General features: G+C 44.0%; 1 protein-coding gene across 1 annotated transcript; it reads left to right on the top strand.

Annotated features, from left to right (window-relative positions):
- Nucleotides 1-280: 280 nt before the first annotated feature.
- SUMO2 (small ubiquitin like modifier 2) lies at nucleotides 281-8,943 on the top strand. The gene is made up of 4 exons (XM_084838031.1): nucleotides 281-429; nucleotides 2,554-2,685; nucleotides 5,975-6,046; nucleotides 8,327-8,943. The coding sequence occupies exons 1-4, from the start codon at nucleotides 409-411 to the stop codon at nucleotides 8,387-8,389; spliced, it is 288 nt and encodes a 95-aa protein (XP_084694157.1). The 5' UTR covers nucleotides 281-408; the 3' UTR covers nucleotides 8,390-8,943.
- Nucleotides 8,944-16,272: the final 7,329 nt, after the last annotated feature.

Below are 16,272 nucleotides of genomic sequence, written 5' to 3'. Positions count from 1 at the left end.
TGAAAGGCCCGGCGGCCATTTTGAAAAGACAATACCCTCTTCACGAGCAAGAGCAAAGCTCGCTGCGCCCAGCGGGGTGCGCGCACGTTAGACAGGGACGCGGACGACGCCCCTGGGTGCGCGCACGCACGTATACTTTCCCCTCCTTCCGCCATTCTCCTCCGAGTTATGTAACGGCGCTGCGCGCTCTCGCAGGCTGAGGCCCAATGGGGATGCGACTGAGGGGGGAGGGGAAGGCAGTGCGTGCGCGCTCTCGTAAGCTGAGGCGCGGCCCCGCGGCAGTACGTGCGCGCTCACTCGCCCCCTCCCCCAGTCTTTCTGTCTCGGCCGTCGTGGTCGCTTTTTCATCTTTCCGTCCCCCCACTTGCTGTGAGGTGCTTGGAGCGGACCGGACCCCGCTGACTCGCCATGGCTGACGAGAAGCCCAAGGTGAGCGAGGGAAGGGCTGCGAACCGGCATGTAGGGGAGGAGGGAGCGCAGCGCTGGCTCCACCGCGCCGGTTCTTGCGCGCCATTTTCCTCCCCTCCCCCCAGGTCTTAGTCTGGTGTCTTTCCGGACGACGGGCGGGAACGAGGAATGGGGGTGCCCTATCGAGGAATTCATCCCCCCCCCCCCGCCCTTAACGCAGGGAGCTTTCCTTGCCTTTGCACGGGAGGATGTTGTTTCGCTTTCCGCGGGACAGGCTCTTTTTTCGCCGCCCCTCCCTCACCCGCCCCATGTTTAGAAAAAAGAAATAGGCGCTAGTCCCTCACGTGCTGGGCGCCCTCCGCGACCTTACTGACTGGGGATGTTAGAAAGGCCTCTTTGTGTTGCTTCCCTCCCGGCCGCCCTGCACGTTGGTGCTCCCTGAGTAGTCCAGCAGCAGGTAACCCCTTTTCTCTCTCCTCCCGAGGGGTTAACTGGCAGCTGGTGGTCTGGGTTTTCCTCTTCCTCCTCCGCCTCGCTTTAAATGTGACTTCGGAGGCGCCAAAATCTTAGCTGCTCCAAGGACCCGTCCCCCCCCCCCCTTGCAGGACTCCCCTGGATCTTGTGCCATGAAAGGGCTTGCCGCTTAAGCCGGCTGAATAGAGTAACGTTTTAAAGGGGGACGGGAATTTATGGAGTTTGCTTAGCATGTGGTGGTGTGCAGGGAAAAGATCGGTGCAGTGTATCTTGGAGATCTGGAAAGCGTTGTAGCGTGGGAGCTGTGGGTTGTATCCAGTGTCAGTGGAGTAGCCCCATTGAAATGAATGGGACTTCAGTTAGACTAACAGTGGATACAACGCTGTGTGTGCTGAACTTGTGTGTGTCGGGAGGATACTGGGTGCGCTGAAAGTAGGCATGGGAACATCCGTGCAGAGTTTTGCATACTAAGAATTTAATGGGGATAGTTATAGTCGTGGGTTCTGTGGAGGTGCAAGGTGTTTCATGAGGCTCTGAGCTGGTGGTTGTCTGAAATAAAGGATAGTCTTCTGTTAAACGATGCCCTTTAAACAGGCAGGACAGTCTCTTCTCTCTCCCTACCACCCTAACCTATCTATAGTTTACTGGAGTAGTTTTATCCAGACACAAACTCGTTGATGCTGCATACAATTTAAAGATGGCTTGTTGCATGCTTGTACACTTACTCAGGCTAGTCCAGTTCTTTGGAATTGTTTTTCTGTGTTTCCCACTACATTGTGTTATTAACAGTAAATGTTCAAAAGCATTTATGTCTTTTATGGACTTACTAGAATCTGCCATTTTAAAAAATCCTTTGAATTAAGATAAATAAGCAAACTCTAAATGTGCCTTTACTGAAGAGGAGATATTTAAAAACAAAAAAAAATTAGTTTTATGTGCTTATCATGTTAATGGAGCAGAATAAAACGAGTATAAAATGATGTGTTAAAGAGTTGTATACTTGAAAACAGTAACTTAATGCTGGCTTAGTTCAACTAAAGCAAGAGGGGGTGTTGGTAATTAGCATGTTAGAAGCTAAAGCTCCAAGAATAGATGTAGCTTTCCTAAGAAGGATGAAATTGACTACGGTGCTCTTTATAGCTGCATACTGCTACCTTAACTCTTTAAAAACTTTTTTCCCTGTAAAAAGTCAGAGGGACTTTGTCTTATAAATTATCATCATTATACTATGCTAGTCAATTTCACTGGGTGAGTCACAGTAAATCCCATGCATGTCTACTCAGAAGTAAGCCTCATTGAGTTCGGTGGGGCTTACTCTCAGGTAAGTGTGTGTAGGATTGCAACCATAATGAAGTTCATTAGTTTCAGTATTGCTGTGTGTTAAGAATATTGTACGGTAGGGAAATAATGAACTATTACTTTTAGTTAAAACATGAAGCATGGAAGCTTTTGCAATGCTCTAACTGACCTGGCTACCATGACCCAGTGTTAGTTGATAGCAGTTCATTAGAACTTCACTCTCATGACTAGCGAATGATACATCTGAAGCTAAAAGCTGTGGTGGCTAGTCCTTCAGGATTGGAAGCTGTGATCTGAACATTGAACCTGAAGATTTATTACTAAGTGGAATAACTTGCCTTTAAAAACATGCTGCTTTTTCCCCCCTTACAGGAAGGAGTGAAGACTGAAAATAATGACCACATTAATCTGAAAGTTGCAGGGCAAGATGGATCTGTGGTGCAATTTAAGATTAAAAGGCATACACCACTTAACAAACTAATGAAAGCTTATTGCGAACGACAGGTGAGACGGTTGTATGGATACTCGAAAGCATCTTAACTCTGTGATAATTTATATTTAATGAACGTCCATCCAGTTATAGCTTTTACTCTTGTCAAGATAAACTGGCAGGAAAACTGGAAAAATAAGGGCTGGTTATCTCTGTTCAGCCTGCTGTACAGCTCCCTCCTATTTAGAAGACAAATGCTGCATTCCTGTCTGAGAATTCCAACCTGGTGAATGAGGCAGAAGCCTTCATCAGGAAGTGTGTCTAGGCCCTTTGATGCTGATAATAGTTAACCTTAACTTTTCTGGTATTTGTTTTTGTGTTTCTAATTAACATAACTTTACTATTTTCACTCGAAATAGTGACAGTGAGCAGATAGCTGTTTCTGGAATTGAAAGCGAATTGGTTTTGGGACAGCAAAGCAACAAGTGTCATAATAATTCTTTTAGCGCTAGTCAAAATGAACTTATTGGCCTCAGTTAGGTTCAGAGATATATGTCCAAGTGTATCCTCCTGAAGGACCTGTACCTGTAACTTTAAGAAAATGTAAAGTATATTGTTACTATAGTAAAGAAAGTGTGATTACTCAAAATACCTTTCTCATAAATGTTTTCAGAACATGGACAGTAGTTTAGCAATTATGTAGTGGGATATATGAAACCTAAACCGTGACACCTTATTCAAATTCTGTGGTATTCTGTTATATCAAAGTTAACTGTTAATGATGTGCCTCTTTTCTACTTCTGATTTTGGATTGATCCTAAAACTTCTAGAGATCTGAGGATGATGCAAAGGGAAAGTTGTTACAGAATATTTGAATGTGTAAGTGGACTTAGTGAGTTAAGGCCTTCCTTGGAGATGGTTCCGTTTCAATAGATGCATACTTTCCCATTGGGCTATTAGAGCTCACAGTAAGTAACAATAGAAGTAACTTCCATTCCTAGGCAACTTGAGAATATTATCACTAACTCTTGAAGCATTTGGATACGTTGGGCTCATGTAAGTGTCAGGGTGATGTTTAGTGGGGTTCCAGACTTAGCTCTGTTCTTCCACTTACCATTACCTTGAGTAGAACATATCACTTACATTTACCAAATTTAAAATATAGCATTGCAAACAAGTTGTGAACTGTAGCTGTTTTAATAAGGTTACACTGAAGAGTTGTGGACAGGTTTCACCCTAAGGGTTTGTGTCAGGCAGAGCGTATACTTTGCGGTGCCTTCTGGCTCTTGTTTCCTATGCAGTGGCTGGGGCCATGCCACAGAATGGAAGAGGAGCCCTCTCCTTTCTATCCTAGTTATAATCTTCACAGTAGGTTGTGTTCTTAACTCAGGTTGAGGGTCAGACAGGATTACTGGATAAAAGAAAGAGTGAGTCTGGAGCTACTTTAATTGATGGGCATCTTAACCATAATGTAGTAGACTTTCATGGAATTGTTGGGGAATGTGGCAGTAATCCAAAATAACCCTTCCACTGAAGCAGGATATTCTTTATCCAAATATTCTTAGGCACAATTGGTATAATACAAGATAAATAAAGAAACTGGGACTAAGATGTAGCGTTCTACTAGGGCAAGAAATAAACTGGAAAACAACCCATTAGATCAAGTAGGTGTATAATAGTGCATGGTATAAGGCCATGCTCCACAAATGCTTGCTGTGGCAAGTCTGACTAGCCCCAACACCTCAGTAGCACAGTGAGATTGCAGGGACAATTCTCTGCCCCTCCATAGCTCCAAGCTTGGGAGGAGAGATGGGGCAAGTCCGTATTTTCCTGGGCTTTGGAAGTACTACACAACAAGAATGAATTCCGCAGCAGAGCATTGTCCCTGGCCTGTAATGAGCTTCACGATGTCTGAAACAAGGCTGCCCTTATCCTCTTGGAACATGGGTGTGGTCCTACTGACAGCAAACTTTAGCTGGACAAAATGGTGAACTCCAAGAAGTTTTTTAAAGCAAGTCTAAAATAGGTAGTCTTACTTATGGGCAGTATCCTATTCAATACTACCGCTAACATAAATCACGTTGCAGTGCTGTTATCTAGTACAGTGCCAATAGTATTTGATGGCGTGACGGTTTCCCCGGCAAACCCATCATGCAAGCAAATGATTTTGGCATTGCACTAGAGGTCGCTTACACTGGTGTGACATAATTTACATTCATGATAGTATTGAATAGGGTGCTACCCTATACTTTTATGTCCAACCTCAAATATGATGTTCGGTTAGACAATGAGCATGTGCGGGACTTGGCTGAACTTCAGCCAGATAATAGCCTGGTTCTGGAAGCAGTATAAACTGGCAAAAGTACAGGACTTACAAGTTAGAGATTTCTACTTGTGGCTAATCATGTGTGGTTAAGTGGCAGCCTTAGGAATATGGAATGAAGCAGAGTGTGGTAAGGAGGGCAGAGCAGTCAAGATTTAATGTAGGGCCAGTCATGGTAGTTTATTTTTTAGCTGGGAGTCAGGGCCAGTTCACACGCTTGAAGGCAGCAGTGCTTGCAGATAAGTTCACCATCTCATCTTCAGTTTGTGGAATGGCTTATAAATTGCAAAAAAACATTCAAAGAATGTGGCATTCTAAGAATCATGCATATTCTTCAGTGGGTACATTGTCTAAGAATTGCTGTTCCACAACTTTTCAAGAAAACTTTTGGGAGGTAAACATTGCCTTCTGCTTTGGTAATCAAAGCTCTGTAATGAAGTATTAGTGACCAAGATGAAACCCGCTCGTATATTTATGGTATGAACCTAGAAAATCAGAAAGCAAGTGCACTTAAGTGGAAAGAAGAAAGGTAAATTTAATATACAATCTTGAAACCTCGTAAATGCTTTTGTTGAGTTAGCAGAACTTATAAGCAGATGGCCAGTATTGCAGAAATAGCCGTTTCTGTCTGTTAAAAACTGAAAATATAGCGCAATCCTAATGGAGGCCTCCTGAATTTGGGAAAGCTTGCTTTGTAGTGACTTGTTTCTTGTAAGATGGTTGCCACGCTTCTGGGACTTGCCATCCCAAATTGTCGTTCAGGTTTACTTAAATTTATTGGTCCCAAATCACTGCTTCTGGATTTGAGGAGTTATCTGATGATCTAGCATCTCCTAAATGCAACCAATAGGGGCACTGCTGAGCACTTTTACTAGATAAATTTAACATGTAATCCATCCTTTGATTTTGGTACACTTATTGTAAATGCAAATGTAGTGTACAATGTTAGGAAAGTAAGAAGGGTGGTTTGTGTAGCTGTTTGAGTCAACTGAGCAGTATTTTAGCCTGTTGCTTATTTTTTCTTTTTATTCTTTATGTAGGGTTTGTCAATGAGGCAAATCAGATTCCGGTTCGATGGGCAGCCCATCAATGAAACAGATACACCTGCACAGGTAAAAAGAAAGCTACTAAAAGTTCCTGCTAGATAGAAAACTAAAAAGGATATAAATATTAACCAAAGAATGGTTTAATACTAGACCTTATTCATACTGCCATGTTTGTAGCTAGATCATGCTGATATATGGAAAAAATGTAACCCTCCTGTATGTAGAATATTCAGTTACTTGTCAAATGCAACAAGTTTAATTTTTAGGGCTGAGTCCCAGTTTTGAGAGTTGGGTCCTCAGTGGAGTTTACAATAACTTAAAATACAATTTGATCACCAAGTTCTTCCTCTGCCATCTTAATACCTTAGCTCACTGTGGGTTATGGGTCTTCTGAATATTATCCCTCCCTAACAATAACTGATGGTTGTAATGGATTCACAATCCTGACAAGTGAATAGCAGGGTTCTGTAATAACTACAAAGAATACACGATAGTGGATACAGATCCAGTGGCTGTAACATTGGCCCCTGTTTGTCCAGTTGCAATGATACTTTTCAATATGTACAGCCCCAGGATCTGGACAGGATCCTTAGAGAAGTGAGGCCTACCACTTGTGTGCTGGAACCTTGCTCATAAGGGCAGTGGTGAATGCCTCTTTATGGCAAGATGTGGTTCCAGCTGGCCTAAAGGAGGCGGTGATAAGACCTTAGTTTAAAAAAAACCAAAACCCTCCTTGAATCCTACTGTATTGGATAACTTCCAGGCGGTCTGTAATATTCCATTCTTGGGCAACATGCCGGAGCATGTGGTGGACGGGGAAGTGGAGGGGCAATCTCAGAAGGTGGTGCTGGGGGACTCCTGTTCAGTGCCGTGGCTGTTGGCCGGCGGTGTCCCTCAGGGTTCCATCTTATCCCCTATGCTGTTGAACTGAAACTGCTGGGAGAGACTGTCCGGAATTTTGGACTTTGGTGCCACCAGTATGCTGATGACACCCAGCTTCTTTCCATTCAAATCCAGGGAAGTTGTTCTAGATCTAAATTGGTGTCTGACGTTGGTAATGGACTGGATGAGGGCAAAGAAATTGAAGCTTAATCCAGACAAGACAGTGGTGCTCCTGGTTAGTCAAAAGGTAGATCAGAGAATAGGGATTCAGCCTTTGCTGGATAGGGTTATACTCCTTCTGAAGACCCAGACTTGCCATTTGGGTGTACTTTTGGACTTGGCTTTGAACCTGGATGCCAAGGTTTCGACAGTTGCCAGGAATGTGTTTGCACAGCTGAGGCTAGTGGGCTCACCCTTTCCTAGAGATGTCTGATCCAGCCATGGTCACACATTCCGTAGTTATATTCCATTTGAACTACTGTAACGTGCTGTATGTGGGGCTGCCTGCAAAAACTGTTCAGAAACTTTCAGCTTGTCCAGAACGCTGTAGCCAGACTGTTTACTGGGGCCAGTTACAGGGAACATGTGACTCCCTTGTTACATCAGCTTCGCTGGCTACCGGTGTCTTTCCGGGCAGAATTCAAAGGGCTGGTTTGACCTACAAAGCCCTGTATGGCTTGGGACCAAGCTACCTGAAAGACCACCTTCTCCCATACAAGCTTGCCTGGTTCTTAAGATCTTCAGGAGAGGCCCTTCTTTCGAGACTAATGCCTTCAGAGGTGCATTTGGTGGCAATGTGAGAGAGGGCCTTTGCAGTGGCCACTCCCTAGCTGTGGAGCTCCCTGCCAAGGTAAGCTAGGTTCATTCCTGCTCTACTGTCCTTCTACCAGCAGACAAAGACAGCCTTTGGAGTGTAAGCAGGCCTATTGAGCTGGATGCTGTTTTTACTCCATTATTGTTGTGTATTTAACTGTTGCTTACTGTTTTTATCAAGTTTTATTAGTGATTGTAATATGCCTTGAGTGTCATTTTTGGTTAAAAAAAAAACGGGGTACAAATCAAAATAATAACTGATAATAATAAACATGGTTTCCTAAAATTAATTCTGGGCAATCAAAACCTGTTCACTTGGATCCAAAGGTGTCTTACATGGGTAGATAGACATTTCCACTCACACAAGGCAGCCTCCCCAAATTCTGTCAGTTTCCCCATCTCTCTGCAGCCCCCTGGGCTCCATTCCCTGCTGTTTCAGAGGGTCCCCCCGACTCTCAGGGGCAGCTTTGGAGGGGCACAGGGAGCTGCAGTGGGGAGGAGGAGCCAGGAAGGCCCCACTGCATGAGCTGATCTTTAAGCTCCCCTTGTGTTGGCCTTGTTCTTTTTTGGGTCATAATGAAAATGCAAAGGATGTTTTGGATTGTATCATTTGTTATAATTTGAGTTTAATTTTTAACCTTTTCAATACAGTTGGAAATGGAGGATGAAGATACAATTGACGTGTTCCAGCAGCAGACAGGAGGAGTGTACTAAAAGAGAGAACCAAACTTCCTTTCCCACAGACAACACATTCACAATTAGAAAAACAAGACTCGGTTCAGCCACACTGACTACTGCAGTATAGCTTTCTCTCTCCTTTTATTTCTTTTCCTATTCCTTCTATTGTACATAAAGTAACTGGTGTATGTGCACAGACATGCATATTTTTTTTAACTAAATGGCCAATGGTATGTTTTGATCAACATCATTATGGAGATGGGGTGGTAAAAACAAACTGGTCTGTGAAAATACCCCATGTCTCCATTAGTGGCATGCTCCTCTAACTTTTATCTTTATATTCCAGTAAGTTATTTGCTCTCATTGTTGAAAAAAACAAAACTTTGCATACCTTATTTGATTGGATAATTTCAATGTTTTTCTTTTATCGTTGTACAACCAAGGACGATTTTATAACTTTTTTGTACGTAGCTGTTACATGTAGAGCAATCTGTCTTTAAGTAGGGGTAAATTACTCTAAACAAAAAAATGATCTTGGATAGTTTTCCCTTCCGTCTTGTTGTTTAAATAAACTTCTTGTTTAAAATAAACAGCTTATTTTTCTCTGCTGTGATAACGCTTAGCTTGGGACCAGTCACCTGTCGCAGACACAGAATCCAGGGGTTTCTTGCCATTTCATCAGATTGCATGCCCAGTTATTGTACTTCTTTCTGCTGTCTAGACAAGGAAAACATTACCAGAGGCAGGGAGTCTGATTGGTAGTTTGGGCGGTATTTTTTGCAAGGGTTTTGTGAATAGCCTTTTCTTCCACTGGAAATCCTGGCAAGAAAGGAGGTTTTTAATGTTAAGTAGCTAGATTGAAATGTTATATTTGGTTTAAAATCTCAAATATTTGCAGAATTAAAAAACTCAATTTGCGCGCACATTTATGTTGGCCTATAATTGGGCTGCTATTTTGGAAAACTAAAATCAAACTAGACACAATGCTGCTGATCTGTAATCAGGTTCTCCATTTTGTTTTAGTGATGAACAGACCCACATATTTGCTTTGACAATTGTAGAATTGGTGCCAAGGATTGGGGTGTTTGACTCTTTTCTCCTGTGCTATTTCCCTGTTCTAAATTGCAGCATGTACCCTGCCTGCCAGTCATTTTGTGGGGGGAAACAAAAGGTACATATTTTTCCCCTAGAGCCAACTACAGATTGCGGGGGCTGATTTAGACTGGGGAAATGGTATAGGAAAAAGGGTATTAAACACCATCTTCTGAAGTGCCACTTCCCCAGGCTTCAAAGCAGCTGAATGGGGCTGCTTAATCAATAAAAAAAACTCAGACCTTGAGAAATCCTGATCATGCCTTTCCTGTGTCACGTCTAGTTTGGCCAGGCTAAAATGTTTTACGATGTTATAATAGAATGTAATTTGTGAAATATAGTCTCGTTCCTTATAATAGAAACCCCTATTAAGTTATCTAAGGGCGCAAACCTCTCAGGATGGCCGTATACCTCCGAACTCATAGATGTATGGCCATCCAATGCAGAGCAGGAGGAGCAGCAGAGGTGATCGTCTCCCCTCTCCTCCCACTCTGTACTTTAGCTAGATGAGCTTGCTGGAGAGGCCTGGGGGTACAATGTGACCTGGCCTCTTCAGGCCTTGCCCTGCCCACTAGAACACCCCCTTCAACCCCTCTCTGAGGTCACTGATGTTCTTTCCGCATGGGTGGGGAGGAGGTGGGGAGTGCAGATTCCCGCTCTGCGGTTGGAGCACTGTTCCTGACCTTGGATCCAGGAATCCAAAAACCTTGTGGTCCCGCAAACGTTGTCTAGGGGCCATAGGATTGCTCTCTAAATGGGGTAACATTACAGTATTAATGATGGAAGGTAAAAAATAGTTTGTTGTTCAGTCGTTAAGTCGTGTCCGACTCTTCGGGACCCCATGGACCATAGCACGCCAGGCCTTCCTGTCCTCCGCTCTCTCCTGGAGTGTGCTCAAGTTGGGAATCCCCAAATCTGTCTTGCACATTACCTCTTTAGGGGCACAATCCTATGCTTGTTTAGACAGAAAAAAGTCCTGCAATTCCCAGCTGTAGGACCTTTTTTCCATCTTGTCAGGGTGGACACTGAGCCCATAGAATCTCAGAGTAGTTCTGATTCTGAGGAAGAGGAGTCGCTCTTGGGAGAGGAGCGCGCTCCTCTTTCCCAGGGCCAACAGCTGACGGAGATTCCTCCCACCAGCATTCCTAGCTTAGATAGCAGTCCTAGGAGTGACAAGAGCGCGGGAAGCAGACTTGATGGACGCGCGACGCTGACGCAGAGAGCGGCGCCAAATGGAGGGCGCAGAAAGGAGGCGTAGTGCCCAGCTGGTGCGCAAACAACGGCTGCGCCCAGAGGATCCAAGGGAAAAGGGGAGGGACTCTCCCTAGTCCTTAAATTCAGGGGTCTGCCAGTAATTCCCTTTCAAACGGGGACCAACTGTTCCAACGTAGGGCATAGGTACTCTACTGCTCATATCTAGTTGCCAACAGTAAGTAGAGTTGTTAAGTTGTAAAAGAGGAATAAAGCTTTGAAAAGAATCCATTTGTCTGTGTCTGGACTTGGCTACTGGATTAGACTGAGAGAGGCCTCCAAGGAGCCCTTGACACATCTAAACAAGCACAGGATTGCCCTCTAAAGCTGTGCTCTCATCAAGGACAACAGCCTACGTTGTCTTGGAATGAGGATGTATTTTAGAAATAATGTAGACATAGTGGTTGGCTCTAGTCAACCTCATGATCGGTTATGTGAACACAACAGCACTGGGGTTTCAACCTTAATGTGAAGGCCCAAACAGCTGTCATCACTGCAGAAATAGCCATATATGCAGCTACCTCTCTACTCTTTGTCCAACTCTGCTGCATCAGGGCATTAAAATTGCTCTTGTTCCCTTGTGGACTTTTGTATGGGCCTACAACAGCAGCCATGGAAGCTGGTGCAAAACTGTCACCCGGGGGTCACTGTAATGATAGAGGTGAGGCAACAAACGGATTGTTCAGAGTTGATGTTGGTGTTGCTTGTCAAAAATAGAGTAGTAGCAGATAGCATGTGTCCTGCTTCTGTTGAAGCCAGTGTATAGCACTGAGCTGCCTGAGATGAGCTCGAAGGAGAGGCAGAAGAGGGGCTTCTAGTAGTGTTAACCAGTACTAGGTGGATAATGCTGTTGTCTTATTTGGATCTCAAGATCTGCAAATGAACTATTCCTACCATTCCTCTGATAGAGCCTACATTTATTACGAAGTATTTCTGTGTAACAACCTTCACTTCCCTCAACATCAGTTGTCAAGAACTGACTGCATCATGTACTGTTGGGATCCATTTTTTTAAAGGAAGAGTTTCCATAAGAATGGGATTTTTTAGAATAATACATTTTCTGAATTTGACAGGGTAATGGAGTCACCTGTAGGGATGTCAAGAGACTTCTGCCATGGATCTCGGTAAGGCCGAATGCTAGTGCATTCAGTCCCCCGAAATCTGTGGCAGAAAAAAGCCCCTCACCCCCCCACCACACGAAAGGCGCACGAAATGGAGCACTTACCTGCTACCCTTTGTGCTGCTTTGCGAATGGCGGCCGCATCTGCGGCCGCCATTCGCTTCCTCATTATAGTCATGATAGGCTGCATAAATAATTACGTAGCCTATTATGGCTAATGTAGGGATGCCATTTGTGTCCCTGCAGAGGCCGTGATAGACTACGTCAGTATTTACATAGCCTATCAGCAAAAAAAAGAAAAAAACACGCAAATGGAGGCTGCTACGGTGGCCGCTATTTGCGTTCCCTTTTTTTTTGCCGTAATAGCCTACGTAAATATTTACGTAGGCTAAAACGGCAAAAAAAAGGGGGAACGCAAATGGCGGCCGCCGTAGCCGCAGCCATTTGTGTCCGCTGTTTTTTTCTTTTTTTTGCCGTGATAGGCTACGTAAATATTTATGTAGCCTATCATGGCAAAATACAGGGACGCAAATGGCAGTGGGTATGGCGGCCGCCATTTGCGTCCCTGCAGGCTGCCCAGCAGCTGGATGTCCGGCTGTGGGTGGCCCCGGCCGGTGGCTCTGCAGAATCTCCGCAGAGCGGAGCCGGCCGGAGAGAGTTTCAGGGGGAAGGACGGCGCGCCTCCCCCCCACTGCGAATGTCACCCTTCAAAAAGGTGACTTTCGTACATCCCTAGTCACCTGCAGGATGTAGGAATTTGTCAGAAATATATTTTAAGGGTGCAATCGTATGCATGTTTAGACAGAGAAAAGGCCTACAACTCCCAGCATTCCCCAGCCAGCTGGCTGGGGAATGCTGGGAGTTGTAGGCCTTTTCTCTGTCTAAACATGCATATGATTGCACCCTAAATGACTCAATCTCGAGTTTACTGGAATGTCTCAAAGAAGAAGTAACTGTATAAGAGGCTGTATGACAGCTTGAGATTTTATGCTTCCATTATTGGAAAGGAGTTAAGCACATCTGCATTCCAGAAATGGTGTACACCCTGTTTCCTGCGTGCACGCAGCCTGTATTTTCAGAGCTGGCTAGCAAATATCTGTTGTATTAGATAAGCAGGACTGTGGACATGCAAGCTGTAGGCATGCATTAAAAAAAACCCCATCTGATTCAAAGATCTAAATATCTGTTTGGGGGCCTGGACAGTTTCAGAAAGATGGTATTGCCACTTTGTGGCAACAGCAATGGAACATTTATTTTAGGTACATGCATGATAACTTCCATTTATTTTTCTGCTCCCATCTACAATGCTCAGTTTTTAGGTTTGTTTCCTTGGGCACAGGAGGGAAATGTGGGATTTAACTCCCTCTTTAAACATGAGATTTAACTCCCTCTCACCCAGCCTCTTAATTTTTCAAACTGAGCTGCTGTCAAAAGGTTGAGGGTGTTATCGTGCCTGTTATTTCGGGCTGCTTCTTGTGAATGTTAACCTCTCAGTTAACAAAAAATTAAATATGATATTTACAAATAACTGGAATGGTAGGTTGTATTGGTCTGTAGTACAAATAAGACAAATGTCTGAGACACCAGTAACTAACTTACAAAGCAGCTCCCTATTTAATTGATTTAATATGGGGTGGGTTATTCACAAAATGGGTGCTAGATGCTGAACAAGACCAGTGTGTGTAATGAAAGTGCTGGTGGAAGAGCATGAGATAGTGTGTGGATTGCATGTGTTGCTCTTTTCACCCTGTCTCAAGAGTATGAGGCTGCAGTGAATCACATGACAAGGCACAGGAGTAAAGGATGCCAAAGTGGGTAATTATCTCAAGACCAGGTACATGAAATAACAAGCTTTCAGAGAGTCCAGAGTGTGAGGTGTTTTGACAGGCAATTTCAATTCCTTTCCCCTTATTTACCTCAACTGACAACCATGATCCAGACCCAACCATTACTATATCTTCCCTTTTACACTGAATGGCATTTAACTTTAGAAAGTTTTTTCTCCTACCCTTCCTTGATTTGGGGAACTGAATAGAAAACATACACAGGAGAACAGTTTCTTCTAAAAGCGCAGCTGAGGAAGTAGTGTTGCCAAATGCCTCTGCTTAATGTTGTAATCTGTAATTTCACTGATAATAGCCATGCTGGATCAGACCAAGGGTCCATCTAGTCCAGCATTCTGTTCACACAGTGGCCAACCTGCTGTTGACCAGGGACCCACAAGAAGGGTATGAGCTCTCCCACCCATGTTCCGTAGCAACTGGTGTACATAGGCTCACTGCCTCTGGTACTGGAGGTAGCACATAGCTATCAAGGCTAGTAGCCATTGATAGCCTTTTCCTCCAGGAATTTGTCTGACCCCCCCTTTTAAAGCCATCCAAACTAGTGTCCATCACCACTTCCTGTGGCAGCGAATTCCATAGTCCAACTATAAGCTGTATTTTGAGAGGGAGAAAAATGTCTCCCTATCCACATTCTCCACATGATGCATAATTTTGTAGACCTCTATCATATCTCCCCTCACCCTCCTTTTTTCCAAGCTAAACAATCCTAGCTGTTGTAACCTTCTCTCATAGGGGAGATGCTCCAGCCCCTTGATCATTTTAGTTGCCCTTTGCTGCCCCTTTTCCAGCTCTACAATATCTTTTTTTAGGTGTGGTGACCAGAACTGTACACAGTATTCCAAGTGTGGTCACACCATAGATTTGTATAGGGGCAATATGATGGCAGTTTTATTCTCAATCCCTTTTCTAATTAAGCCTAACATGGAGTTTGCCTTTTTTTATAACGGCTGCACACTGGGTTGATATCTTCATCATAATCTTTGGTAGCACCATATTAGAGAACTATTAGGGTTGATACCAGCATCTTGTAACAGATTTGTCACCAGAAGAGTACAAGCTAATGTCCTATCTTTCACTTTTGTCAGATCATAAAATACTAGGACCTTGAGGCAGTACTGTAGAACTCTCTAGGTTTTGTTCTGTTTAACATACCTTTTATCTTGAGTGGCTGGAAAGCAGAGCTCTGGTTTCCAGCCACCCAGCCCTGTTCCCTCCAGCTTTTTTCCCCAGAAGGCCTCTGGACCCCACATGAGTCCAGAGGCATTTGTAAGAAAGGAAGTGAGTGGGCAACTGGGGCTCTGCTTTCTAGCATGTACAGACAGCTAAAAATAAATAAAGGACTCTCGTGTTGCCCCAGGTGGGGTGGGGATGTATGTGTTTTTTATATGTGTTTGTGGAGGGAGTTTTGCTCATTTTGCGTGTGTGTTTTGTGGGGATAGTTTGTGTACACATGTGTTTTTAGCGGGGAGGGATTCTCTCAGTATCACCAGTTTTTTTTTCTGTTAAATGGTATCTCTGCCTTTTACTCAGTTTCTTGGGCAAGTTACTTGTCTTTTGTGATTAAGCTTGCCCCCACAGCAGCCACTTCATGACTAGGCAGACTCCCATAGCCATATTATGATGGTGCCCATGACATTTTTCCAAGTTTCTAAAAGTGCCCACATGCCCCAAAAATTCTGGAGACTTCTGTCATATTGCTTCATGGCTTCAAATATCTGTGCACATGCAAACTCATAACTATATGGAATGAAAAATCTGTACAAAGGTGCGTTCACACGTACAACAGTTTGCTCCTGTTGTAATTAACATGCAACATTTCTGATTCTTCCAGTTGTTGGGGTGTTGCAGCTTAATGCAGTTTATGTGTTTTTGAAATGTTTATTTACATAACATGCTCACTTTCTCAAGCTTCTAAACACGCTAGATGTGAAAGGAAGGTAAATCAGGAAAACTGTAAAAATTAGAAATGTCTATTTCTATTACTATTAAAAGTAATAATATTAATAGTGGACATAAGAAAACACCCAGTATTCAGCTCCTTTCTGCCTTCCTTCCCTGAGACCATCAGCTTTGATCCCAGTTGAAATGGCCCCTATATTTCCCCTTTTGAAAAATTTAAGGAACATTTGGAGAGTCCTGCCAAGCTAAAACATCTAACAGTGAAAACTTGTACATATCTACTCAGAAGTAAGCTTCACTGGGCCCCTTCATGGGTCACTGCCTTGTGGCGAAGGGGCTTGCGTAACTCAGTGAAGCCATAAGCTATGCCATGCAGGGCCACCCAAGACGGACAGGTCATGGCAGAGAGTTCTGACAAAATGTGGTCCACTGGAGAAGGAAATGGCAACCCACTCCAGTATTCTTGCCAAGAAAACCCCATGGAACGTATCACAAGGCTAAAAGAGATGACGCCGGAAGATGAGCCCCTCAGGTCGGAAGGTGACCAATATACTAGAGAGCGCAGGACAGGAAGGCCTGGCGTGCTATGGTCCATGGGGTCACGAAGAGTCGGACACGACTGAACGACTGAACAACAACAACAACAAAGCTTCACTGGGACTGGGTAAGTATTGTAGCCTTCCCCAACTTGATGCCTTCCAGATGTGTTGGAC

This window comes from Heloderma suspectum, chromosome 2 (assembly GCF_057233095.1).
Source record: "Heloderma suspectum isolate Gila_16-S chromosome 2, 16-S_ref, whole genome shotgun sequence".
Classification (NCBI taxonomy): domain Eukaryota; kingdom Metazoa; phylum Chordata; class Lepidosauria; order Squamata; family Helodermatidae; genus Heloderma; species Heloderma suspectum.
This window is presented reverse-complemented; position numbering and strand designations above follow the sequence as displayed.

Coding starts and splice junctions, on each gene's coding strand:
- SUMO2 (XM_084838031.1), top strand. CDS start 409: ATGGCTGACGAGAAGCCCAAG. Junction 430..2,553: donor TGGCTGACGAGAAGCCCAAG/GTGAGCGAGGGA, acceptor CCCCCCTTACAG/GAAGGAGTGAAGACTGAAAA. Junction 2,686..5,974: donor AAGCTTATTGCGAACGACAG/GTGAGACGGTTG, acceptor TTCTTTATGTAG/GGTTTGTCAATGAGGCAAAT.